Here is a 24,812-nt window from a genome sequence, read left to right on the forward strand (position 1 = left end):
AGTTCTTGTCCATCGTGGAATCGCATCGTCGGGTCGTGGAATCGAAAGAATTGAACGATCGCCCTCTTCGACGGGGGGAGATACAGTGGAAACACGGGTCCCCGATCTGACGTAATTTGCAGCGAGCAGGGCTGAACTACGACAAGTCCGACGAAGGGTGAGCTGCGACCGGGAGAAACTCTATGTCAGGATCGCCTCTGCAACCGACATGTGTATGCCTGCCAAGCGTCACTCTCTTCCTAGAAGAGAGTGGATTGGTGTGCCAATGCAATCAAGGAGCATTCGGTCCTCTGCAGCCCTCCATTGAGGTTTTGTAACGAAGACTGAGGTCGAAAAGGGAGAATGCAAAGTCAAGGGAGATGGTCCTAAATGACGCAAGCCTCAAAAATCGGTCACACTAGCGAAATTGTGATCCGGGCGGACCGGATCCAGGGCGGTTTGTTGGTGCTGTGGGGGTCCAGTGCATCGAGGTTAGCCTGGCCGTAGCCTGAGTTCAGGCTGACCTGGCCTGGACTAGCTGGGCATTCTGGGCATCTTGGGCACCCTGGGCAAAGGTCTTCTCGAGTCAGGGGTCTAGGGGGGGCTGGAGTAGTCCGTGAACCGGACCCTGGGCCAACTCCAATTCTGTTGCGCCCAATCCCACGAAGCAAACGTTTGACCATGGCCAGATTTTGAATTGGCGAGTGCATATAACTGCAGTTTTGGGAAGTCAAAGTTGCTATCCCCGGTACCAGGACTCGATTCTAGCCCCCCAGCCGGAGAGACGAAAAACGGAGCACGGGCGCGTACACCGATAGACGGGGTAGCATTCGGCATCCGGAATCCATCCCGCAACACACTGCTCGCCCACCCCCACCAACCGAATTGACTCTTCCTGCCCCTCCACGACGAACAAAAGAGCCAGACTGGCACACAGAGGAAGTCCAGCCAGCCGGGCCAAGTTAGCAGTTCTCTGACCGAACATGGTCTGTCGTCACTCGATAACCCATAAAAGAACCCTCCAGAGATGCCGCCCACATTTATGACAAGTGTCTCCAAAGCCCCATCCAGGCGCTACACGTATCGCATAAGGTGGATCCCCGTCATCCACCGCTCTTTGCCACAAGCCAGACAAGCCCTGGACCCGGTTCTTATCAAGAAAATCCTCTGCAGCTGGCCTGCTAGATAAGAAGAGGGCGCGGGACCTCAGCTACTTCTGGCCGAGCTGTAGTGATCTCATTTCATTCATCCGTCTTCATCTTCATCTTTATCTTCATCTCTACCTCGATCCGTTCTTCTCCCACCCCTCAACGTCCTCATACCCCCTGACTGTACACCGGGACGCCGAATCACACACAGACAGACAATATGCCTCACAGCCTCTCGCCCTCCGCCCTGAGGCTCAGCAACAAGAACCTGCCCGAGATCTGCTCGCGCAACACCGAGGTCGAAGCATGCAGCTACTCTAGGGACGACCTGAAACACGGCATCGTCCACGTCGGCATCGGCGGCTTCCACCGCGCCCACCTGGCCGTCTACGTCGACAAGCTCCTCTCCCAGTTCAACCTGAAGGACTGGTCGATATGCGGCGTCGGCATCACCAAGTGGGACGCCCCCATGCGCGACGCCCTCAAGCCCCAGGACTACCTCTACACCGTCATTGAGCGCTCCGACCAGGGCAGCGTGCCCAAGGTCCAGGGCCCCCTGACCGACTTCCTGCTGGCCCAGGACGACGCCGAGGCCGTCATCGCCAAGATGGCCGACCCCCAGACCCATATCGTCTCCATGACCATCACCGAGAGCGGCTACTACTACAACGAGAACACCCACGAGCTCGAAGCCCACAAGCCCGACATCGTCGCCGACCTCAAGGGCGACGGCCCGCCCCGCACAATCTTCGGTTTCTTGTTTGCCGCGCAGGCGCGGCGCCACCAGGCCGGCCTCAAGCCCTTCACCGTCATGTCCTGCGACAACATGCAGGGCAACGGCACCATCACCCGCAGCATGCTGCTGTCCTTCGCCAAGCTCAAAGACCCGGCCATCCACGCCTGGCTCGAGAAGGAGGGTGCCTTCCCCAACAGCATGGTGGACCGCATCACGCCCCGCACCGTCGAGGACCACAAGACCTTCCTGGCCGACACCTTCGGCCTGCAGGACGCCTGGCCCGTCGTGACGGAGCCCTTCATGCAGTGGGTGCTCGAGGACCAGTTCAGCGACGGCCGCCCGCCCTTCGAGAAGGTCGGCGTCCAGGTCGTCAAGACGCTGCACGAGGTCGAGCAGTTCGAGATGCACAAGCTGCGCCTGCTCAACGCCAGCCACTCGGCCCTCGCCTACCTCGCCTACCTGGCCGGCTTCGAGTACGTCCACGACGTCATCGCAGACCCCGTCTTCCGCTCCTACATCACGAACATGATGCAGAAGGAGGTGCGCCCGCTGCTGCCCGAGATCGAGGGCGTCGACATCGAGCAGTACTGCAAGACGCTGCTGTCGCGCTTCGGCAACCCCACGCTCAAGGACGAGGTGACGCGCCTCTGCCTCGGCGGCTCCGGCAAGTTCCCGCAGTTCATCATGCCGTCCATCGCCGAGCAGATCCGCCGCCTCCCCTCCAACCCGGCCGACGGCGCGCCGCTGCGGCGCCTGACGCTGGGCGTCGCCGGCTGGTTCCGCTTCTCCAACGGGCTCGACGAGGCCGGCAACTCGATCAAGGTCGACGACCCCATGGCCGCCGAGCTGCAGGAGAAGGCGCGCGCGGGCGGGCACAAGCCGCACGTGCTGCTCGGCATCAAGATGCTGTTCGGTGACGATCTGCGCGACGACGAGCGCTTCGTGCGCGAGCTCACGGATGCTATGGAGAGCTTGTACACGGTCGGTGCTCGCAAGACGCTGGAGAACTACGTGTGAAGCAAGAGACGCTGTAGCGACGACGATTTTGATGATGATATCCAAAGGCAGCTGAGCTAGCTGGCCGATAATGAATGAGTGAGTGTGTGAGATTTGTTGGGAAATGAATGATTGATGGAGATTTTTGAAATTGAGAGAGAAAAAAGTTCAGGAGTTCTGGGCGGTTTATTCACACGACATATATTTAAGAGATAACTTTATGTACGGGCTTCGGTTGCTCATACAATATAGATAAGACATAATGATATGGCCGTTGAGCTACGGCTCGCGAGCAACTATTCTTTCTTGTTCATTCCATTCTGGTGATTCTTACTAGTCACCAACATGATACCCTCGTTCATGACGAATCCTCGGAATGCAAACACAGCTCAGCCAAGCCAAAATGAAAGTGCCCGACAGCTTCTTGACGAAGAATGCGGGAACAGCTCCTCGGGATGCCACCGTTGACCAACCGGGCATCTCTTACATAGAGCTATTGTCTCTGGAAGGAGACCCTACATAACTTATCCTAGTCGCCGTGGAGCTGAAGTCATCGGTGATGACCCCGTGGGGTGTAGGTAAACCCTGGGAACATCAGACGCACTAACTAGATCGCGATAGAGGGGACCAGCCGCTGCTCCTCGGGGCGAGATATGCCGACCTCCACACCCGCCGTGCACCTTATCTTGACGTCGCTCTCCGCAGGAAGCAATTGTGGTCGTGCGCCAAAGTCGGAGCGGAAAGCGGAGCCGCGAGTTGCGAGGCGACGGGGTGTTGCTCGTGTTTGCCAAGGAGGTCTCGCAGATTCCTACTTGTCGGTATCTCTCATAAAGTCAAACGATGCAGAACGTACGGTTTCACATAATTAGTATCTATTCTGATTACTCGACCAAAGACTACCTCGTATTTATCGGCAGTTCGTAATATATAGGATGACCTCCCTGCATCTCAATGGGGTTGTACATATAACTGGCCCCTTGTCTGTGTGCACCCCCTTTAGGCTTGTAGGAGGTATCCTGATAGGGCGTATCTTGGTACCCTGGATATGCTGGAGCAGCTTGTTCCCTCTTCGGCGCCTTCCTTCGCCCGTACCAGAACGCAATGAAACCAAGCACAGCCGCGCCGACGATGGAGCCGATGGCAATGCTAGCGATGGCACCTCCCCCGAGAGTTGAAACTCCGCTTTCCGACGTGGGACGCACAGAGGCTTGAAACAGGGTGCTGGTAGTAATTGTCGGCCGAGACGGTGTGGTAGGTCTTTCGGAGCTTGTTGATGATAATAGAGAAGAAGAAAAGCTGGGCAAGCTGGATGGCCTGGATGGGCTGGTCGAATATGGAGTTGAACTAGACACCGTGTCTCTGGTGGTAAAGAAGCTGCTGCTCCAGAATCCATGCTTCATCTGGTCTTCTGGGGTTCCGAATGCGTCCACAACCCGAAAAACGTAAGGCTCGGTGAGATTTGTTTCCTGCACCCGTACCTCCCACTGGAACCAATGGGTAGCTAAGTTGGCTGTCATAGAATATCAGTGGCTTGATTGCATAGACCATGGCATTTATAGCTCACTCGAGAGTTGCGTTGAAGAAGCCACCTTGCCTCGCTGGTAGCAGTAGAGATTGATCGCGTCGAACTGCGTCCTCCAAGAGATGTTGACCGAAGAGCTCTCCCGGAATCGTTCGGCGAACACCCGAGGATATATGAAAGAACCGTTGTTCTCTTCCCTATGTTCCAGCATCGTGCGTGAAGCCTGACTCCAATCGATGAGAAATCTGATCCGATGTTCTAAGGTATTGACTAGCTGCTGCACTACTCGGGGAAGAAGATCGACGTGGATGGCAGAACTTGATAATATGAACGGAGGGCGAGAGAGTGGGCCTTGTTGCTTGAACACGCGCCGCCCAAAATCCGTTATATCCTACTATTTCCTGGCGTAGCATTGCAGCGTACCAAAAAGTCAAGCGAACCAGTCCAGTAATCGACGAGAACCAACTGATGCTACGTGATGGCCAAACGAGCCAATCAAGGAGTTTCGCTTCACAACCCTTGTTGTTCTGATTCCCCGCGGCGGCTAATCCAGGTGCCGCGGAGTCGGGTGCAATTACAAGGAGATTGGCATTCCAAACGAGAGCCTTTGGTGCTGTTCCATCCTTTTTGCCAAAAATGCACAGGTCACAGCTCATCGTTGATCGAAGCCCAAAATTGCCGGCCATGGGGTCTCGTAACAAGCTACGAAGAGTATTACTCGTCACAGTCATCTTTACACCATGTCTCTATTGGCCATTCTACCGCTCTTTCCAGCCACCATTGGTTATTGAGCGGAGGCCCCCTCGTCTGTCCAAAGTCCCCTCTACTCGACGACATCCTGTTGGTCCTTCGTACAGGAGCCACCGAGGCCCTCGAACAGCTACCTATTCACTTCAAGACAGTTCTCACTTGCATTCCAGACTTTGTCATCTATTCGGACTTTGAAAAAGACATTACCGGGCATCATCTCCATGATGTATTCGACCAGGTAGACAACAAGATCAGAAATTCCAACCCTGACTTCGAGCTCTACAACAATCTCCGTGCCAGTGGCCGGGAGGGTCTTGATTATCAGACCCTATTCGGCAGCGGCAGCGGAGGGGCCACGGACAACCCAGGGTGGAAACTCGACAAGTGGAAATTCATGCCGAAGGTGGACAGGGCCTTAAGCCATCGGCCCGAAGCAAAATGGTTCGTGTTCATTGAAGGTGATACCTACCTAGTCTGGCAAAACATGCTGGAGTGGCTCTCTCGGTTCGACCCCAGCCAGCCTCACTATCTGGGGAAGCATATGTACATCGGCAGCGTCCTTTTCGGGCACGGGGGTTCGGGCTTCGTGCTCTCCAACCCGGCGATGCAGAAGGTATCGCAGAGGTGGAGTGAGGCGAAGGCAGAGATCGAGGCTTACACCGCGGGGGAGTGGGCTGGAGACATGGTTCTTGGAAAGATTATAAAGGACGTCGGTATCGACATGTTTTGGGGTTTTTCCCATCTCCAGGGAGACAGCCCAACTACGATGGACTGGAATGTGTCCGAGCTTGGCCGGTGCTACGCGCCGGCGACGTTCCACCACCTGAACACTCTCGAGTACGAGACGCTCTGGGCGTTTGAACAGCAGTGGCTGCTTGATCGTCCACCGGGGGCCTTTCCTCGGTTCCGAGACATGTTCAAAGGGGTGATCCTCCCCCGACTTCGGCAAAGGCGGGACTCGTGGGACAACATGGCGGCCGGGACCGAGTACAGTGCAGAGAAGTTCGGTAAACTGTCGGAAGATGGCCGGAGCGCCTTGTCCTCGGCCGGGTGGCAGGCCCCCGACTCGTTTGAAGGTTGCCGGGCCGCTTGCGAGAGAAAAACAGACTGCATACAGTTTTCCTTCTCCCATGGCAGGTGTACGACCTCGACGGAATTCCGTTTAGGCCATGCTGCAGATTCGCCATGTCTGGATTGCTCCAATGCTGCTGCCAAGTGCCTTGAACCTGGTGGGTACAAAGAGAGTATTACTTCAAGCAACTCAGAGGCGTTTATCCAGGCGGGCTGGATGATGAGCAGAGTTTTTAACTATGTGGAAAGGCTTGAGGGTTCTTGTGCACATAAAGGAGCGGAATGGATCTCGGCTAGGCTGGAAACTGGCCGCTTATAATGCCGTATAATGTTTTGTACAGGTAACTCGCAATTTCATACTTCGCATCTGCCATCGTACTGACCAACGCGGTGAGTCTTTTGTCTGTCTGGCAGGGCTAGATTGATTTTCACCCAAAATTTGCCTAGTGAATAATAATGTAAGTCCAGTAGCAGCACGGCCTAATCTGGATCTTACTTACTAGCCGGGTAAAAATGTTACTCTTTTTTTTTCTTCATTGTATTCTACATGTATTATGAAGCTGTGGTGGGCAAAATATGACGTGGAAGTCCTACAAACATTCAGAGGTGGCCGGGCAGCTCGCGAGAGCCAGACAGTCTGTATCAAGCTTTCTTTCTCTCTGGGCAGGTGTATGTGTACTACCTCTACGGAACTCTGTCTGGGCCATGCTGCAGACTCGCCTTGTCTTGAGTACTCTAATGTTGCTGCCAAGTGCCCCAGGCCTCGTGGCCACAGAAACAGTGGTCTGAGTTATTCAGAGGGGGGGAATCCAAGCGGGCTGGATAATTAACAGAGCTTGTAAAACTCCTTGTATCGGCGAGGTGAACTCCCTGTGTCGACGAGGTAAACTCGTCAAATATACGAGACCTTTCGATTCAATAGGTTACTGCACTGGCTTTTCCATATCCCACTATCTTCCTCTTTTCCAAAGTGCCATTTTGACCCTTCGACCTATGCACAAAAGCTTTCTTCTTTGTAGAAGAAAACAAGAGCAGTCAACAGTGTGCCCAAACGCGTAAACACCACTTTGGCATCCGCACAAATCGCAAAGTCACATTCACTTCCCTTCATCCATCTACACCGCGTCAGAATCGGTTTTCTGCATCCTTTGACATCTTATCTGTCGTATTCCATCTCTCCCCTGCCCACATTACCCAACCTTCGAGCAAAGGAAAGGCCAGTTGACAGCTGCTCTGTCACGTACGCATCAACCCTCACTTACCAACAACAGCCACGCGACCATCGATCAAGATCAGAAACCATGTTCGACCATTTTGCCGACGTGACGGTTCCCGAGGGTGCCACACCAAGCGGCTTCGACAGCAATAAAGCAAGAGCGAACAAAAGCCTCGAGTCCATGGATCCCAACGTGTGGTCCCAATTGGCCATTGACGAGGCCAAAGAGGCCTTGAGAGGACAACTACAGTGGCGGATGGACCTCCATAATCGGGTCAATGAAACCGTGCTGGTCCGCCAATTACTCTCTTCACTGGGCACAACGGAGCCGATGGGCTCTTTCCAACCATCCGCGCAGGGATGTTCGCCCTGGTACCACGCCCAGGCCTTTGTGAACAAGGCACCACTGGGCGTCCTCAAGGCGATCCAAGGCTTGATGAAATTGAACAAGGTACCCATCGTACTCCGAAGGGTGCTGGAGCGCCGAGGCCAAGAGGCGCTGTTGGATTTCATCGAGGACCCGGTCACGTACAAGAGAGAGCTTGGTGAATACCATATCGACTTCGCTGGAGACGAGACCGACGCTGAGAAGCGACCGTCCAGAATTGAGGTCATGGAGGGAAGAGCTACGGGAGACGAGGATAGCCAGGGGCTCCGCCGCCTTGACCCAAGGCCCCAGGTAGAGAGAGGGTGGGAGACCATGGAAACACCCAAATATGAGCTTCTGGGGCCTTTGAGAGACAGGCTCACCCAAGAGAAGGAGGAAAGGGAGCTCGAAACAGGTTTGGATGAGAAGGACGAGACAGAAATCGAAGACGATACCGAGACCGAGACCGAAAGCGATACCCAAGACAAATCCATACAATGCCCGAGTGGCCACAGGCGGGAGGTTGCTAGTGATCGCGCACCGAGATCGGAGGCCAGCGCCAGTGGAAGTGGCCTTTCCGATCCAAACCAACCAGAAATGCATCATGGAAGGAAGCGCCCGCATGCAGATGGCGAAGAGAGTGACGATACCAGCAGAATCGGAGCCAATAATCCCCGTAAGGCAGCAAAAGCAAGCAGCACCTCTCAGTTTGTTCACCACCACAATGCCGCACCTCCAGAGACCCCACTGGAAGGACAGGAATTAGACACCAGCCTAACCGACATGCAACCTGTCTACCACCAGACCTGGACGGCAGCCGACAAGTTCTACGCCCTGAACAACCGTTTTATTGAACTCGTGGATACGCTCGCACTGCGGTCTACCGAAGAAAAGGACCGACTCGCCTTGCTAGATATGCTGTGCAAATTCGGCCCTAGATTGAATTCTTCACGTTGATTACCGCAGTGGAAATCTTGCTGCCCAGAATGAGCCCGAGAGAAAAGAAACACGGGCGTCTCAACAGTGTCTGCAACCCGTACAAAACCGACAACGAAAGCTCATGATGACATCCTCACGCCGCACTGCTGCAACGGTCGGAAATACAAGGAGATGGGGCATTTAAGGACAAAAGAGATCAAAGGGGTGGGTCTAGAGAAACCGGTGTGTGTCTCTACTACCGGGGAGAGTTTTGAGGATGCTATGTGTATAAGTAGAAAGACCAGTGACAACCAGACGGTTTATGGTACCGCATTAGAGCGGACATCGGCCATATAATTGCATGATTCATAAATCCCAAAGCAAAATCGAAGGCGTGAATGTATATTACCTGGGTAGTATTTCAGGACTGCCTCAAGCTTCAGTCGCCGCAGTGAGTGATGCAGTTCACTGTAAAGGGTTGAAGTCCACCACCCTGTTGAGGCCTTTCTTGACAACTGCCACTTCCCCCTTGACAACAAACAATATGTCGCCCAGCTTCGTGATGCTGACGAGAGGTTCATGGTTCGTACGGAGCCAGTCGACCGGTGGAGCGAAATGGAACATCAGCTTCTCGCTACCACGACCTTTCATCCCGTTGGCCTTGATAGAGCAGACCCATCCTTCTTTGTGGAGGAATATGAGCCGGTCACGGAACATGCCGATGACGAAAGAAACGGCTTCGCAGTGGCCTCGGCACTCGGGCAAAGCAGAGACGGCTTCCGCGCCCGTGGCGAAGCTATTGGCGGGGAAGCACGCTTTCCATGCTCCGGTATTTAACTCCTGCGTTGCAAAAGAGAGCATGAGCATGGCGTTGGTATTAGCAAAGATAGGGGACGCCTTGTGGATCTTTAAATTGGGGTGGGGGGTGGCCCTCGGGAAGGGATAAACCGGCTGGAACCGTCCAGGCTATCTCTAGATCTGCCCACTTGTGAAGCCGAACTTTCGTCGCCGTCAGGTACAGTATCATCGAAGGGTCTTTCGAGCTTTGCACCCATACATGGGGCTCGGCACCGGTATCATTGCAACTTGCCAGCGCCGTCTGCTGCCCGTCCACTGTAGAGCAGACGATGGCTTGATCATCTGAGCAAATCAGGATAGAAGAGGAGTCTGGATGGCACAAGGACTGCCGTATCCACTTCAAAGAGACTTGATGCTTCCATAGACGTTTCGCAGCCCATTGGCCATCTTCTCGAGTGACTTCGTGTGCCATCATGAAGCCATCCGTGTCCACACTAACCAGGAGACGGCGGAGTCTGGTTCTGGCAAAGTGGAGGGATTTGATGGACGAGACATGAGAGAGATAGAGTCCCCAGTGGTTTATCACTTTTTGTATTATGTACCGTCACAGAAGCGTCGTCCTTGCCGACAAAGAACACGTCGCCATCTGCATCGGTAGCCAGCGCCGATATGCGCGACACCTCGGCATCCTGTTGATCATACGCGCCATCTTGGCTCCCACTCCCCAACGACGGCGACCGCACGCTCTCATGGCCGACATCTCTGCGGAAGAGCGAGATGGGGCTCCAGACGCTGCAGTTCCGAGTGCCGGCTCGGATGACGAGGAAGCGGGTATTGTCCGAGGCGAAGGCGAGGGACGCGACGGCGCCCTCACTGGGGCGTATGCGGTAGACCTTGTGCAGAGGTTCGGAAGTCGTACAGCTCGATGGCCCCCGTCGTTTTTGGCGGCGGCCAGCGTCCACCCGTCCGGGGAGGAAACGAGGGTGGAGAAGCATACCGATGCCAATCTCGCAACGACATTGCCGGCTTCCGTGTCGAATAGCACGAGCTCGGCGGTGCCGTAGTTCACCGCCAGCAGCGAGGTGTCCGGGAGACGGCTAAATGCCATGCAGTAGATCTGGATGATTTTCTCTTGCTCGACGTCATCGGAGACCCCCTTCTCGTGATCGACCACCTGGTGCGACTCCGACTCGTAGTTGTACACCAAAACACTTCGGCAGGTGTATTCGACGGCCAGAAGACCCAAGTCCGGGTTGAAGGTGGCGCATTGCGGGGCAATGCCGCTGTACCAGTTCCTGTACGGGTCGTCGAGATTGTCGGTCCAGCTGGTGGCCTCGAACGTCTGGCTGATCAGGTTCATGGCGAGCAGGGTGTTGTTCTGCAGGGCCACCAGGAGAAGCTGGTCATCGTCCACAAAGTGCATGGCGAGGCAGTTGTATCTCGCCCTGACCTCCCATTGCGTCTCCCACGTTTCAGTATTCCATATGCGAACGATACGTTTCCCGAAGCTTGCCAATAGTGGCCGAGAGGTAGCAACGTGCAGATGGGTGACGGGGCCGCCATGGGAAACGGTCTTTTCTTCGAGGCAGGTTTTGTCGTTGAATAATGCATACCCTTCCAAGAGAAGTGCCGATGCAGAATGCGTTATCGTACACGCCGATGGAGTGAAGCCTCTCGCGTCTGGCCACCACCGAGGAGCTCCCTGTGGTCGGATCACTGGGTATAACCGCACACAAGTAGTCATCCCAGGTTTTTGCCGACAGCCCGCGTACCTCGAGTGCTGCTGAGGTCCCTGAAGAAGCAAATTGGGAATACGGTGCCGATTCGGTCGGGCAGAAGGGTGGGATGAGGTGTAAGATGGACTCGGGATGGGCCAATAGCTGCCTGCTGAACTTGCCGACCAGCCTAACAAGATCGGTAGCCCACGCGTCGACAACGATGACTTCGTCCCCCAGCAGGAGGTTGACACGAGACTTTCGGCGTAGGAAGAGTTTGAGTACTTGTGCCATCTGCAGCACCGTGTCCAGCTCACCCATGTTGGCCAGATGTTCGATCCAGTGTAGTACGTTGGTCTTGAGGAACAGGGCGAGAGCCTCCAAGAGGTCCGAGTCCGAAGCAGAGCACTTGTTGACATGCTCATGAACGGCGGTGCACGCATACGAGGCAAATGCGGACTGTCCATGAGCAGTAGCAACCATTTTGCGCTTTTTGGCCTTGAGTTCGGGGCCATTCAGATAGTCAAGGCAGGCCATGGCCAGAGTCTTGTTCGCACTCTCTTCGTCGATCGTCAGGGCGTCGAACTCCGAGTTGATGTCTCTGCGCATAAGGAAGCGCGTGGCGCTAGAGTGTCGCATCTTGACGTAGGAGCCGTCGTCGACATACACCAAGTCATAACAGTACTGGGACAGGACAGTTTCCACATCGCTAATCTCATCCATAGTCTGGTTTTCAAGGACAAACCTCAGCTCTGCCGTGGTCAAAGGCCGGATAGCACATGTAACCCAAACAAGGATCTCTCGGGACAGGCCGTCCTTGTCGGGCATGGTTTGCAGTATCCGTGCATAGAGCTGATCCATCCCTGGCGGGGTTTCCTCGAGTGCTTTAAGTCGGGCTTGAGAACCAACAATCTTCCGCAGCCTTCGGAGCACCAGAACGACCCAAAGAAAGCACGCGTTGGACTTTCCGAGCACGAGCTCTTTCAACCTACTTCTCTCCCCTTTTGTTGCGCCCTGGAGCTCGTGCTCTGTTGCGTCGAGATACCTGGCAATGTCTTCTTGAACATCCGGTATATGAATATCTCTTGGTGTGATCAGCGCGGGGGGAAATGGAGTAGTGCGTATGTGGATGCCTGCAAGTCGCAATGATCCTGACAAGCCCTTTTGACTTTTCCATAACTCGTAGCAGGAACTTTGCGAGTTCGTGCCCTGCCCGACATTCGTCAATGGCATCGACCACCAAATATGTTGGTTGCTGGTCAAGCGAAGCTCGAAATATTCCCTGGTCCCAAAGTTTCCTGTACAAGGCCCTGGATTCGCCTGATGCCACGCTTGGGTCTCTTCTGCAGATCTGGAGGATCCGTCGCCTCACATCGGTGTGCTTTGACATCTGCCAGGTAATGGAAAGCAGAAAGTTCTCCATGGATGACCTACCCTTGTCGCCGTGCCTGAAGAAGTAATAGCAGCATCGGTTGTTTGCGAGCTTTAGTTCCTCCACAACATGGCCGGCGAGATACGACTTGCCACAGCCGGGTGGGCCCCTGACCCAGAAAATGCTAGAATGTGTCGCATCTCGAAGCCACTTGCAGTAGTCGTCATCCGTACACAACCACTCGCATGTTCCCGGGTGGCGATCAGTTCGGACTCGGTGCAGCTCATCGGCAGGGGCCTCCCATACACCGAGAAGCTCGCTGATTTCAGTGTCGCTCTGGTAAATGCTGCTATCGGGCGATGCGGCGGTTTCCATTTCACGCCCCGGCCCGGCGTTGATTGGTAGACAGGATGATATGGCTTGCCATATGGCAATAAAGTTGTGTTCATCGGCGGACTCAAACTTACACACGATCCGGTGGTCACCGTATAGGAGAGCGGACTGTTCATGTGCATAGTTGAGGACAGCGTCTAGCTTGGGGACTATCATGACGTCTCTTAGACCCCCCACACTCAAAGGCTCTGTTTCATAGAAGGAATGGATCATGATATCTGTTGAGTGGGTCGGGAACAGCGTATTTATCGTCTGGACCGTATCCGAGTTCCTGCGTAAGTCTTCGAGATATGGTTTCAATCCCGAGGTCATCCGGAAGATCCTGTCCAGTATCGGTGTCAATTCGGATCCAGTATGTGGAGTGGCAATAAACACTATGGCCGTGATTCTCTCGGCGATGTCCCTGTATACAGACATCTGCTTGGCAAGGATGTAAGTCTGTTTCATGATGAGACCGCCCATACTGTGGCCGACAAGAATGATGGGACACTGCTCCGTCGTCAGTGATCGCCTAGTTGTAATTCAACGTGTAGAGGTGCGATGAATAATCTGGCTTGGGCGCGATCACTTTGGGTGAGATGACTCGAATAGGAAAGGGATGCATACATTTGAGTCATTGACGATGGGATTGTTGAGCAAATTGTTTAGCAACGACTTGGAGAAGTCCCGAATGTTCAGTGTGCTGCTTTTCTTGAAGTTTGAATCGTATCCAAAGACGTGGACGCCGGCTTCCCGAAAGGGGGCCTGCCTCGGGAGCAAATCGCGAGGCCAAAGGATGCCATTCTTGGACCAAGTATGTTCAGAGTCTCCACCTAATCCGTGCACGAATACGATATGGGCTGTGGCTGGGTGTCCAAGGACGGCCGGTGAACAGTCGTGAGACCTAAGGGGCCTTTAGTATTTACGTCACCGGTGCTTGACGACTGGGATGGAGATTGGCGAAGAGAGAAATGACGTGAAAAGCGGGATCGGGTGGCAGAGTGGTTTGCTTCGGCAAGGAACCGGCATCAGATTGTGACCAGCCAGCACTGGAAGAGCACGAGACACGATCTTCCGAGCTGGATTGCGTGTGGTAGGGCGGCCTTTGCGGAGAGCCCATGGTGGTCAATTCCGGAATGTCATTTGTCAACTGCTACCACAGTCTGCATCCGAGGTCAGCGCCAGAGGAGGACTCATATGGCCGCATCGTGCTGTAGACGCTGTAAGGAAAACCCCGAATCACGTATCTTGGGTATAGTTTGAGCTTACCGAGGCTGGCGTACTTATGTAGACTAATATGGCTGAACTGGTGCTAGCGCATTCGATGTAAGGGTAGCAGCGACAAAAGTTGATAATCCCCTTTACCGGGATGAGTAAGTGCCCCGGGACATATACATTTCTTGACAGGCGTGCTGCTTGGTTTTCTGACACATCATAGAATAATACGCTACATGATAGACCTCGAGAACAGATATCCCGAATCATATGAGGAGTGGGCCAGGGGCAGGAACGAGCCAGTTTGTCCGCCAAAGGCAGATTCGGGACTGAAGTGGCCATATCAGATATAACATTAGACGCCAGGAATATGAATGCTTGGATCTGGGGGAGGAGATATCACGCGCTGAAGCGGGTAGGATACTTTTAGTATGTTCATAGATTGGAAGTACCGAAAGCCGTAGTCCGACATAGGTCTAAATTCCATACTCATATGCGTACGCTTCATATCCATGCAAACATAGTATATACCCCTGGTTATCCTATTAATTGGCGCGCCGGCTAACTCTGTAATTACTTAGTCAATAGTGCAGCATGGCAAGGAAGTAACGAACCCCGCATCGCCTGATATAAATCTACGTTTAAACTTCCTAACGATACTAAAAGGAAAGGGGGGAATATAATATAGAATTATTAACGTCTAATACCCATTGCTTGGCTGCACAGCCAGGCCGCACCCGCTCGGTTGTTCCTAGCCCGGAACGCCCTAGCTTCGAGGGAGTATCCGCTTGGGTGCTACATTACCCCGATAAAAGAATCGCCGTTGCCGTAATTCTACCACCATTCCCGTTCTTCGCTACGACGCTGCGGGAATTTATATTATGCGAGTTCTGCAAGTCGCAGGTACGTGCGTTCGCGATGTCTGAAGATTTAAACCCGCTCAATGCATTTTGGGCCCCTGGCAAGTTGCTGTGTCAGTTTCTCTCACTCTCTCTCTCTTCTCTGGCTAGCTAAGGAAACACCAGGCCAAGATGCATTTCAGGAGCGCGCCACTGTTTCTATCGCTTGTCGCCCGAGCATGGGTCGCCAAGGCGGCCGGCATCACGGCCCAAAACGATACAGCCGTCTGTGGCAAGCTGGCGGACGTGGCCCAATCGTACAAGAGCGGCGCGCTCCGCGGTGATCTGCTGCTCTTCAACGGCACAATCCACACCATGGACGCGGCCGAGACCGTAGCCACGGTCGTCGGCATCAGGGAGGGCAGCATCGTCTACGTGGGCGACAGCGTGGCCGACGCGCGCAAGGGCTTCCTCGGTAGCCCGCCGACCGTCGACCTGGGCGGGCGCGTGGCCGTCCCGGGCCTCGTCGAGAGCCACAACCACATCGTCCTGATGGGCAACCGGCCGGGCTACCACACGCCGCTCGAGAACGCGTACTCGGTCGCCGACGTGCAGCAGACTTTTACCGCGCGCGTCCGCCGCGACGCCGTGCCCCCGGGCAGCTTCCTCACCACCATCGGCGGCTTCCACCCGAACCAGTTCCGCGAGCGCCGGCTGCCGACGCTCGAGGAGCTCGACGCGGTGCTGCCGCAGCACCCGGCCTTTGTCTCGATAGGTTTTACCGGGCCGAGCGTGACCAACAGCCTGGGCAAGGCCTACTTCGAGTCGTCCGCCCTCGCAGCGACGGGGCCCGTCGCCGTCAGCGCCAACGGGTCCATCGCGGCGGGCGTCGAGAATGGTAAAGCCCTGCTCGCGCTGCGCCAGCAGCTCACGTTCGGCAACCGCACGCGCGGCGTCCGGGACGCCATGGCCTACGCCGTGAGCATGGGCATCACGACGCACCTGGACCAGGGGGCGTTCCAGGCCACGGGCACGCCGGCGGACGGCGCGGCGCACGAGGACAACTACGCCATGTACGACCCGTGGCTGGCCGTGTACGGGGCGCGCCAGGGCACCGTGCGCCTGCGCATCAACTACCTGCACCAAGACAACGGCACGGGGGTGCCCGCGCTGACACAGCGGCTGCGCAACGCCTTCCCCTTCTTCGGCGGCGATATGGTGCGCACGGGCGGCATCGGCGAGTTCATCGCGGACCTCGACGAGTACAGCGGGGGCCCCGTGTTCGAGGCCGCGGCCCTGGCGACGGCCCGGGCCCGGTGGCGCGTCGAGGTGCATTCGCTGACGGCGGACGACTTCCGGACGCAGATCGAGGCCTTCGAGAAGGTCGACGCCGAGGTCGGCATCCGGGACCTCCGCTGGGTCGTCGCCCACGTGCCCCTCATCACGGCCGAGTACCTCGCCCGCCTCAAGAAGGTCGGCGGCGGCGTCAACCTGTCCAGCTGGCAGTACCTCGCGGGGGCCGGCCCGGGCGCGGGCCCGCCCTACCGGACCATCGTCGACAGCGGCATCCCGGCCGGCATCGGCGGCGACGGCATGCAGGTCGCGCCGATGAACCCGTGGGTGCAGGCGTACTACGCCGTCACCGGCAAGAACGCCCTCGGCGACCAGATCAACGAGGGCCAGCAGATCACCCGGCGGGAGTTCTTGCGCATGTACACGCGCGCCAACCAGTGGTTCCTGGGCGGGCCGGACGAGCCCCTCTTGGGTGCGTTGGAGGTCGGCCGGCTGGGCGATGTTGTCGTGCTGAACGAGGACTATTTCGGCGTGCCGGACGAGGACCTCAGGAAGCTGAGCTCTGTCCTGACTGTGGTTGGCGGCGCCGTTGTCCACGACACTGGCGCGGTCGCCGGCTGTGCGGCTGGCCTCTAACGTGATTGAAAGTATCCAGGTTAATAAGTTTATATACACTATAATCTATAATATTCCCATGATATGGACATTAGCATGCGAAGCTCTCTTCCCGGAACTTTACCGCTAGCCCCCTTTTACCGAGTCCAACGACGATTGACCTGACCTCATCCGCCATTCCCGGCGGCCCGCAAACAGCAACGGCCGTGCCACCACTCATCCGCCGTGCCACATCCTCCAGGACAGACTTGAAGTCAAAGCGCATGCCCACCAAGATGGACACGTTGGTGTGGCCCCACAGCATATTCGTCGATGTGCCATCTACGGCATGGCCTACTACCTTTGCCACAGCCTTCACGAGGGCTGCACTTCGCACTCCCAGTACAGTTCGGTCTTCCCAGATGACAATGTGTTCCTCTTGATAAGGGGTAGCATCGCCGTGATCCCCACTCCACCCGCAACACAGACCAGATTCGGATGCTTCGGGTAAGGGTCCAAACAGAGCCGCTGGGATAGGGAGATCTCAGTACCATAGGATGATTCTACCAAGACTCGTATTCGCTGTCTGTTTCCAGCATACTTGCGAAGAATTCTAGTGAGACCGCCTCTACTCCGAACGAAGAAGAATATACCAGGGGCATTTGACACGAGGGCTCCGTTCTTCTCTTCATGTTCAGGCGATGGGGCATTGGAATCCTGGTCTGGAAGTAACCCGCTGCGAGCCGAGGAACCCACGGCCGCGACAGAGAATGGGTGGTTCTCCCAAATGCGCCATCTCAGCGATGGGAAATACAGATATGCATGCCCTTCTGCGTCCACGCCAGGGACTTCTACCATCAGGTAGTAGGGGTCAACGACTGACACCCTAGCCTCTCTCAGGAGCCTGTTCCTGAAGATTCGAAGCGGTCTTGCCAGCAGACGGTCGAAGCCCCAGACGCCAAACGCTGCGACGATCCAAGCCTGATACTCCCATCTCCAGCCGTAACGATAGAAGATGTGCATGCAACAGCCAACCAAAGCCAATGCAACCAGCGCGATATGGGACGCCAGAAAGGCTTCGTATGCTCTCCGTCGGAAGGGTAGGGTCGAAGAAGGGATGAGAATAGCAAGGGCTACCAAAGTGATGATGCCCCATATCAAATAACCTTTCGGTGTGACGACCGCAGCTTCTCGTATCCCATTGTGGTATTTCTGCAAGTATATGCCAGAGTGAAGGCAGGCTTGCAGGATGCTGATCACCGCAGTCCAGCGATGAAGGAGGAGGAAGGTGGAGTGCGACCAGTCTGTCAGATGTAGAAGAGCGCTGTTGCGGCTGGAGTACAGTACCGACAAAGCGAGGTCAACGAAGCTGAAGAGCCCGACGCGGTGTCCGAGTAGCGAAATGAGCTCCTCCTTGGGTACTGAGGCAGGGTACGCCACGGTTGAGAGTACGATATTGGCTAGCCACAAACATGCGATGAATAGAGCTTGTCCTCGGGTAGGAACGACCCCAAGTCCCAGGATGGGAACGGCATGGTGGCTTCCGAGTACAGGGGAGTCGATGATGTGGGCAAATATGCGGCTGGATAAAGACGGTGATAGGGGCAGAAGACGGAAAAGCGATAAGAATATTGGAACCAGGATTCCCGTGCCCAATAGAGCTATTCTACATCCAATTTAGTAAGCCGCACTTGATAAATTGTTCAGAAAGAGGAATACCCAAATCGCCCCGCCCTGTCTTTCGCCTGACGAAACTGGGCGTCGCCATTGAGCTTGGTGGCACTACGAAAGGCCACTATAGTTGGGCTCAAGAAGTCGTTCCGTGTCCAAGGGTTTGGATCCTCATCAGGCGGCAGTTTCTCCAGGCTACCATTTGACCTCCTACAACATGTTTCTATGCATGGTGAATTGTACGCTCGAATCTTCTCGTAGACGAGGCTTCGCTGGTAGCTGACGTTTTTGTCGGAGCGTCCCTGTGATCCACGGACAGGAACACCGAGTGCAAACAGAAAGATCGAAGGAGTCATTGGTATCAAGGGTTAGGGGGTTCCAGCGATGATTCGGGATACGGTGAGGGGGGTATCATTGCGTCCTAATCATATAGCAATGGAAGCGCAGGTCGTCGGATTTTGCGCAACGTCCTGAGCCACCGAGAGTTCATGACTGCAGTACACGAAAGTCTATTAACCGAATAATGTTGATGTTGGCGTTGTAACACTTCCGGCAGCCAATCACTTGCGGGTCAAGAACCGATGGCTGTCAAAGCTGTCAATGTGGTTACACTGTCAGGTGGCATAAGAAGACTAATTTGTCTGCGGTTCAGGGGTATTTGCTGTAAGTTTGCCGCATACAACCTTCCAGAAGGTTTCCGGCATCGGGTGAACCCACCTGTTCGCATATGCAGTCAACTTTGTCTCGTTCATAACAATGACATCTCGACGTGCCACACAAGACAGAATGCCCCAAGGCACCGCTCCGGTCGACCGGGTTATAACCGGCTGGTTCTTAATTAGGATACATAATAAGTACATAGTAATACAGCTATCGTACAGTCTGGGATTGAGGTTACCGGAAACTCATGATAAGGGGTAATATACATGCCATCTTGTCCTAAGCAAGGGGGTTCAAAGCTTCATCCGTAGCTTCCCATACCTATATTACATTTCAATAAGGCAATTTGAAGAATCGAGCGAGAGCACCGCCCGCATCCATCCCCACGACCAGGTCGGAGCCCCACAGTGCCTGCCACCTTCCTAGACCAAGAAGGCGACCACGGCCGCGACGAGCATGGCGCTGCAGGACACAACGGCCGTAGCCGTGGCAGCAGCGCCACTGGTGCCGACGGGGCCCGGGTAGTTTCCGGCCCCGTAGGTTCCATTGCCGCTGTGGCCGAGGGGCACGCCAGAGTTAGGGGCGTCGCTCAGCACCCCGCTGGCGCTGCAGGCGCCCATGCTGTCCTTGAGCGCGGTAAAGGAGGTCTGGGTCTTGGAGGCGGTGGCGTCGCTGCTGGTGGACAGCTTTGAGTCTATCGCTTTCATCAAAGCAGTGACTTGGTCGTCTGTTCAACAGGGGTGGCACATGGTCAGCATGTTACATTTCCGCATCAAAGTCGTATGTTTGGAAGAAGTGCACCACCAATGGGCCAGCCAAAGAGGGAAGCCACTCACCGAGATCCGTCACATGCGCCGTGATGCTGTTGCAGATCCGCGCCTCGTTGAAGATAGGAATCTTGTCGCCGAAGCTCTTGACGAGCGTGTCACCGGCGTGCCCGAGCGACTCGGCCGAGGCCTGGAAGGATTGAGCATCGTCCGAGGTCAGGGGCGCCGCCAGACCGTTGGACAGGTCGATGGCCTGGCGCAGGACGACGACGGCCGTGTTGATGGCGCACTCGATGTCCTCAGCCTCGCCGCCGTCGTAGCCGCCGACGACGTGGTCCAGCGTGCGGGTCGCGTCCAGCACGTCGGACATGGCGCCGTGCAGGGTGTTGCTGCCCCTCTTACCGAGGCTGCGGGCGGCGGCGTAGCCGGCGAGGAGGGTGACGAGGGGGATGATGGAGTACTTCATCTTGATATTGGGTTGAAGACGTTGTAGTGATTAGATTATTGTTTAGTAAGTTGAGTTATTTACTTGTTTGTGGCGAAAGGAGAGGCGTGAGTTCGAAATTGGCGACTACTCGGAATGTATGTGTGATGGTGAGAGAGCGGAAAGGACATGCTGAATCAGTTACACAAAGTTGGGGTATTCTTCTTCCACAAGGATATATATAAATCCTATCGCTTGCCAATGGCTCACCCAGAGTTCCGCCTCACACCCTTCATGGGCCCCGAGAACGGGCTTTGTCTCATCGCGTTGTTTTGGGTCCCAAGGTCCTAGCGAAGCCGGAAATTACACGAAGACGGCCACTCGGGTTGCACACGCAATTCTGTATCGCCAGGGCTTCTTTTATGGGGACCTGGATCGACAGGGCACCGTGTATTCCTATCCATTCCGTCGGCTCACGAAAAGAAGGATCTGGGTCTGCAGCAGCCGCCGCCGTTGGACTGAGGCACGATGCCAAGGTCATGGCGATTGCCCAATCTTAGTGAGACATGGGTCCAGCCCGCAGTCGAGGGCTGCCTCTGTCTCACACCACGGGTATTGGTAAAAGTAAATAGCGGCTGCGGTGATTGTGGTTCACGACCCAGTAGGAACCAAGCATCGGAATTGCCGTTTGTTGCTTCTGGAAGTTCCTCATTTTCTAATGCAGAAGCCCTGTTCGCCTTAAGGGTCGCTTCTCCTTACTTCTAGAAAGAGAAATCCCTCGAGAAACATAATATTTATATTCAAGAAGTTGCATTGAAATATTAACATATAACCAGAACGGTCCCTTGACACATTACAGTTTGCCGGCACGGCAGCTTACCGGACGACACCTATATGTTCCAAGTGATGGACGATACGAGTCAGCTTTGCGCACTTTTAGAGATATACTTTCGTCCTTCCTTTCACAGCTGTTTATATCGTATGACACATGTGTATACAGGGACTGACACGCAGTACGAGGCAGGCAGGGGCTTCATAGGGCACAATCCTTGAAGGATGCTAAACCACAGAGCAATACCTACTATCCGCGCCCATGAGACCACGAGACCCCGGGGCCACGATTTCCCCGCACGCAACCCCAGGAGCAGCATCGTCCCCCGTCGAGCCAGGTAAGACCGTTCACGCTTTAGACTCGGCTGACGATGGGACCTGGTTGTTCGCAAACCCCTGAACCGAGGCACCGATGGCCTCCATGTCCGGATCGACACCGTCGAACCACCCGTCCGAGACCCCCAAGGGCGGCGCGACCCCTCTGCGGACGAGCCTGACCACTTCCCTACCGACGACACCATGACCCGCCGTGTCACTTTCCTCTCCACTGCTGCTGCTGCTGCTGCTGCTGCTGCTGCTAGTGCTGCTAGTGCCGCTGCCCAGTCGCTCTTCTTCCCACTTTTCATACGCATCCCACCACCACCGATGCGTCACGCCGTCACGCCCCTTGTACCCCGCGACCCCGTCCCCGCCCACGCGCCGCGCCCACGGCTTGTCGACGATGTAGTGCAAGCAGACGACCTCGCCGTCGCACCAGAGGCCCCCGTGCCAGTAGCGCATCGTCTTGAGCGCGTTGTACTGCCACCCCAGCGCGCGCCACCGGCCCCGGAAGAAGTGCGCCAGGAAGTCCTGGTCCGGAAACTTGAACGTCGACAACATGGCCGGGTTGGCGCGGAAGAAGGATAGTAGGGAGTCTCGAAGTTCGCGCGTGGGCCGGAAGACGAACATGCCGCCGTTGAGCAGACGGTGCGTCCTGGACGGGCCTTCTTCCTGCGGAGGAGTAGCAGCATCGTGGTCGTTGTCACTACTCGGCGGCTGCGTGGGCTGCGTGAGCCCGCCGGGATGGGAGACGGGCGTGTATGCGCAGTTCTCCGGGCGCCAGTCGGCGGGGCCCAGGGGTCCCTGTCCCGGTTGCAGACGCAGCAGTGGTTGGCGCCCAGCCAGCCGTCCGGCAGCTCCCGCTCAGCCTTGTCGAAAATGGCGTCCATATTGCGGAAGACGGCCATGTCGGCGTCGAGGTAGCAGACCACGTCGTAGCCGTCGTCTTCCTCACACGGCAGCTCGAATACGCGGAGCTTGGTCCAGGTGTCCTCGAAGCGCTGGGCGATCAGCGTGATCTGGGCGTCGCCGGGCGGCAGCAGGTACTCGCACCGCCGCAGTATCATGTTCTGCCGTGGCTCCTCGAGCTCAAGCGCGCGCACGGCGTCGGCAGACAGCTTGGGCGTGTAGAGCACGACCAGGGGATACTGGCTGCCGTGGCGCCTCAGCGTGTCGGCCAGCAACACGACGCCGGCCAGATAGCTGGCGCGCGTGATGAGGGTTACGTAAGCATGTCGCTGGGGTGACGACGATCGAGGTGGCATGCTGCTGATGATGTTTGTGCACACGTTACTTTGCTTACCATCGAGACTTGGCAAATCTCGAGTTGATGAAGTGGTCGGCCTAGGCACCAGTAGCTTTCATACAACGGACTGGTTGCGTATCGAGCACGGAAGCACTCCGTTCCCTGGATCGAAGAGCCACAGTATGTGATCTATCACTTCCCGGACGGAAACGTCCTGATCACCGCTACGTGAGAATATATGGTAGTAGGATGATGATTCATGAAATCCGATTGCATGAAGGTCTGGACCTTTAATCGCCTCTTGCTGTACCCCTCTTCTCCAGCCACTGTCACTAGGCACTGCGGCTACCGCTGGGATGCAGTAAAGGCTTTCTTGGCAGTAGCCGGTGCTAGTAGATGTAACCAGATGGCGGCTATGAAAATCTCAGATAAGCCAACCGGTAGTAAGCAAAGATCTTCGCACGTGGATCTGGTTGTTATTTCGTCTGGACTTGTATTAACCTTAGTTCATCAGAGATCTTCGCTCCCGCGAGTTAATCTGGGTTTACATCGGCAAGCCCACTAAATGAGATGAATCTAAGAAGATCAAGCCCCTGTAGCCGCTGTAACGCTAGTGGTGGGGTTGGGCTTCAGGCTACAGTGACAGGGGTGTGACACGCCGGGGACCCTTCCGGGGGCATGGAAGCAACCTAAACGTTTTCGCGATGAAAACGCGACGGAAGCGCGATGAAAACATTACAAGGAGCAGCCACACCAATTGACAGTAATTTAGGTGCTTAGTATTAAGCACATTAACACAAAGCCATTTGGATTATCGCATTATAGCTATTTGACATTGCTACGTCAGGGTTGAGTATTAACCAAATGTAGCCGCCGTCGACTACGATTCCACCCGTAGGCATCTTGTAATCTCGAGTGCATCCTAGGAATCCGTTAGCAAAGCTTGGTATGAGATAAATTCACCTGTATCGCATCATCTTACCGGTACACCACTGGGCTCCCAACCCTCGACGAATTTGCTATCGTAGACAAGCTCGGGTCTTCCCTTCGGGCCATTGCCATCTGCGCTGGACGCCTTCTGGCGTTTCTGTTCGACCGAGCTTCTGACATAATCGAGATACGGAGGGTTCCCGGGTTTAACAACTAGACACTCAACGTTAGTCCTCCACAGCACACATCGTAGCTTTGAACACTCCACTAAGGCTTTTCCCTTACCATTGTCGGCCGCGTAGACGGATCCAAGTCCTACAATCCCAAGCTCTTCGCAGAGCTTCAAGTCTTCGGTGTAAAGAGGCTTGTAGTGGTCGAGGAAGAGGAGGTCAATGCGCTCTAGCTGGCCTGTCTTGTGAAGCCGCCGTAAAGAGTCGGAGCTACCGCCGACGACGACCTTGACGACGTCGCTGAGTCCCGCCAGATCTACCAGCATGGAGATGACGGCGCCGAACTCGGGGCTCTTCTCCAGGCTGAAGTAGCGTTTCCCGCCAGCTTCCTTCAAAGCAGCACCAAAAGCGATGGCAGAGTAGCCAACATAGCCGCCCAGCTCGAGCATGACTCGAGGCTTCTCTTTCTTGATGAGATCAACTACGGTCTTGGACTTGTACTCGCCAATGTTCATGAGGTACTTCTTCGTGCGCCCGTACTCGTCAATGGCGTCGAGGACCTTTTGGGGGTTTCCTCGCAGCTCCTCGAGTCTCGGGTGGCCGTACATGAAGTGCAGCAGCGCGATTTCGCGGCCATCGTCAAACTGGATGGATTGAACAGTCAGTCAAATCGGAACCCTCACAGCAGAAAAAGTAAACTCGCCAAGGTGCGATTCGGAGATATACTGACGTAGACATCTTCCTGAGGCTGGTACGCCTGTCCCTCGAAGTCGGCTTGCTTCAGTGTGCTGCCCATGGTAACAAGGCCGCTAAGTCAGATGTGCCTTGGGACTCAGTACGAGGGTGGAAGAAGGCAATTGCGTATATCTCCAGGTATGAAATGGTTTACGGTAG

The 24,812-nt window shown here is 55.5% G+C and overlaps 10 protein-coding genes across 10 annotated transcripts; 3 read left to right on the top strand and 7 right to left on the bottom strand.

Moving 5' to 3' along the window:
• Positions 1-1,347: 1,347 nt before the first annotated feature.
• On the top strand, positions 1,348-2,880 carry PG994_002410 (mannitol-1-phosphate/altronate dehydrogenase; the record flags this gene model as incomplete). The annotated part of the gene is made up of 1 exon (XM_066853819.1): positions 1,348-2,880. One exon carries the CDS (start codon positions 1,348-1,350, stop codon positions 2,878-2,880), a length of 1,533 nt encoding a protein of 510 aa, XP_066721960.1.
• Positions 2,881-5,121: 2,241 nt separating this feature from the next.
• On the top strand, positions 5,122-6,521 carry PG994_002411 (uncharacterized protein; the record flags this gene model as incomplete). The annotated part of the gene is made up of 2 exons (XM_066853820.1): positions 5,122-5,164; positions 5,239-6,521. 2 exons carry the CDS (start codon positions 5,122-5,124, stop codon positions 6,519-6,521), a joined length of 1,326 nt encoding a protein of 441 aa, XP_066721961.1.
• Positions 6,522-7,728: 1,207 nt separating this feature from the next.
• PG994_002412 (uncharacterized protein) lies at positions 7,729-8,388 on the bottom strand (the record flags this gene model as incomplete). Its single annotated transcript, XM_066853821.1, has 1 exon — positions 7,729-8,388. One exon carries the CDS (start codon positions 8,386-8,388, stop codon positions 7,729-7,731), a length of 660 nt encoding a protein of 219 aa, XP_066721962.1.
• A 780-nt stretch (positions 8,389-9,168) lies between these two features.
• PG994_002413 (uncharacterized protein) lies at positions 9,169-14,080 on the bottom strand (the record flags this gene model as incomplete). Its single annotated transcript, XM_066853822.1, has 7 exons — positions 9,169-9,654; positions 10,104-10,394; positions 10,499-11,203; positions 11,274-12,425; positions 12,589-13,470; positions 13,588-13,864; positions 14,001-14,080. The coding sequence occupies 7 exons, from the start codon at positions 14,078-14,080 to the stop codon at positions 9,169-9,171; spliced, it is 3,873 nt and encodes a 1,290-aa protein (XP_066721963.1).
• Positions 14,081-15,206: 1,126 nt separating this feature from the next.
• Positions 15,207-16,943, top strand: PG994_002414 (uncharacterized protein; the record flags this gene model as incomplete). The annotated part of the gene is made up of 1 exon (XM_066853823.1): positions 15,207-16,943. The coding sequence occupies one exon, from the start codon at positions 15,207-15,209 to the stop codon at positions 16,941-16,943; it is 1,737 nt and encodes a 578-aa protein (XP_066721964.1).
• Positions 16,944-17,013: 70 nt separating this feature from the next.
• PG994_002415 (ferric reductase transmembrane component 4) lies at positions 17,014-18,928 on the bottom strand (the record flags this gene model as incomplete). Its single annotated transcript, XM_066853824.1, has 3 exons — positions 17,014-17,429; positions 17,555-18,567; positions 18,621-18,928. The coding sequence occupies 3 exons, from the start codon at positions 18,926-18,928 to the stop codon at positions 17,014-17,016; spliced, it is 1,737 nt and encodes a 578-aa protein (XP_066721965.1).
• A 726-nt stretch (positions 18,929-19,654) lies between these two features.
• On the bottom strand, positions 19,655-19,939 carry PG994_002416 (uncharacterized protein; the record flags this gene model as incomplete). The annotated part of the gene is made up of 1 exon (XM_066853825.1): positions 19,655-19,939. One exon carries the CDS (start codon positions 19,937-19,939, stop codon positions 19,655-19,657), a length of 285 nt encoding a protein of 94 aa, XP_066721966.1.
• Positions 19,940-19,991: 52 nt separating this feature from the next.
• On the bottom strand, positions 19,992-20,465 carry PG994_002417 (uncharacterized protein; the record flags this gene model as incomplete). The annotated part of the gene is made up of 1 exon (XM_066853826.1): positions 19,992-20,465. The coding sequence occupies one exon, from the start codon at positions 20,463-20,465 to the stop codon at positions 19,992-19,994; it is 474 nt and encodes a 157-aa protein (XP_066721967.1).
• Positions 20,466-21,602: 1,137 nt separating this feature from the next.
• On the bottom strand, positions 21,603-22,837 carry PG994_002418 (glycosyltransferase family 8 protein; the record flags this gene model as incomplete). The annotated part of the gene is given in 2 exon segments (XM_066853827.1): positions 21,603-22,376; positions 22,394-22,837. The coding sequence occupies 2 exon segments, from the start codon at positions 22,835-22,837 to the stop codon at positions 21,603-21,605; spliced, it is 1,218 nt and encodes a 405-aa protein (XP_066721968.1).
• Positions 22,838-23,698: 861 nt separating this feature from the next.
• On the bottom strand, positions 23,699-24,714 carry PG994_002419 (catechol O-methyltransferase; the record flags this gene model as incomplete). Its single annotated transcript, XM_066853828.1, has 4 exons — positions 23,699-23,740; positions 23,801-23,961; positions 24,034-24,562; positions 24,649-24,714. 4 exons carry the CDS (start codon positions 24,712-24,714, stop codon positions 23,699-23,701), a joined length of 798 nt encoding a protein of 265 aa, XP_066721969.1.
• Positions 24,715-24,812: the final 98 nt, after the last annotated feature.

Source organism: Apiospora phragmitis, assembly GCF_038363925.1.
Source record: "Apiospora phragmitis strain CBS 135458 chromosome Unknown utg000002l:1.0-5516284.0:1.0-5523493.0, whole genome shotgun sequence".
NCBI lineage: Eukaryota > Fungi > Ascomycota > Sordariomycetes > Amphisphaeriales > Apiosporaceae > Apiospora > Apiospora phragmitis.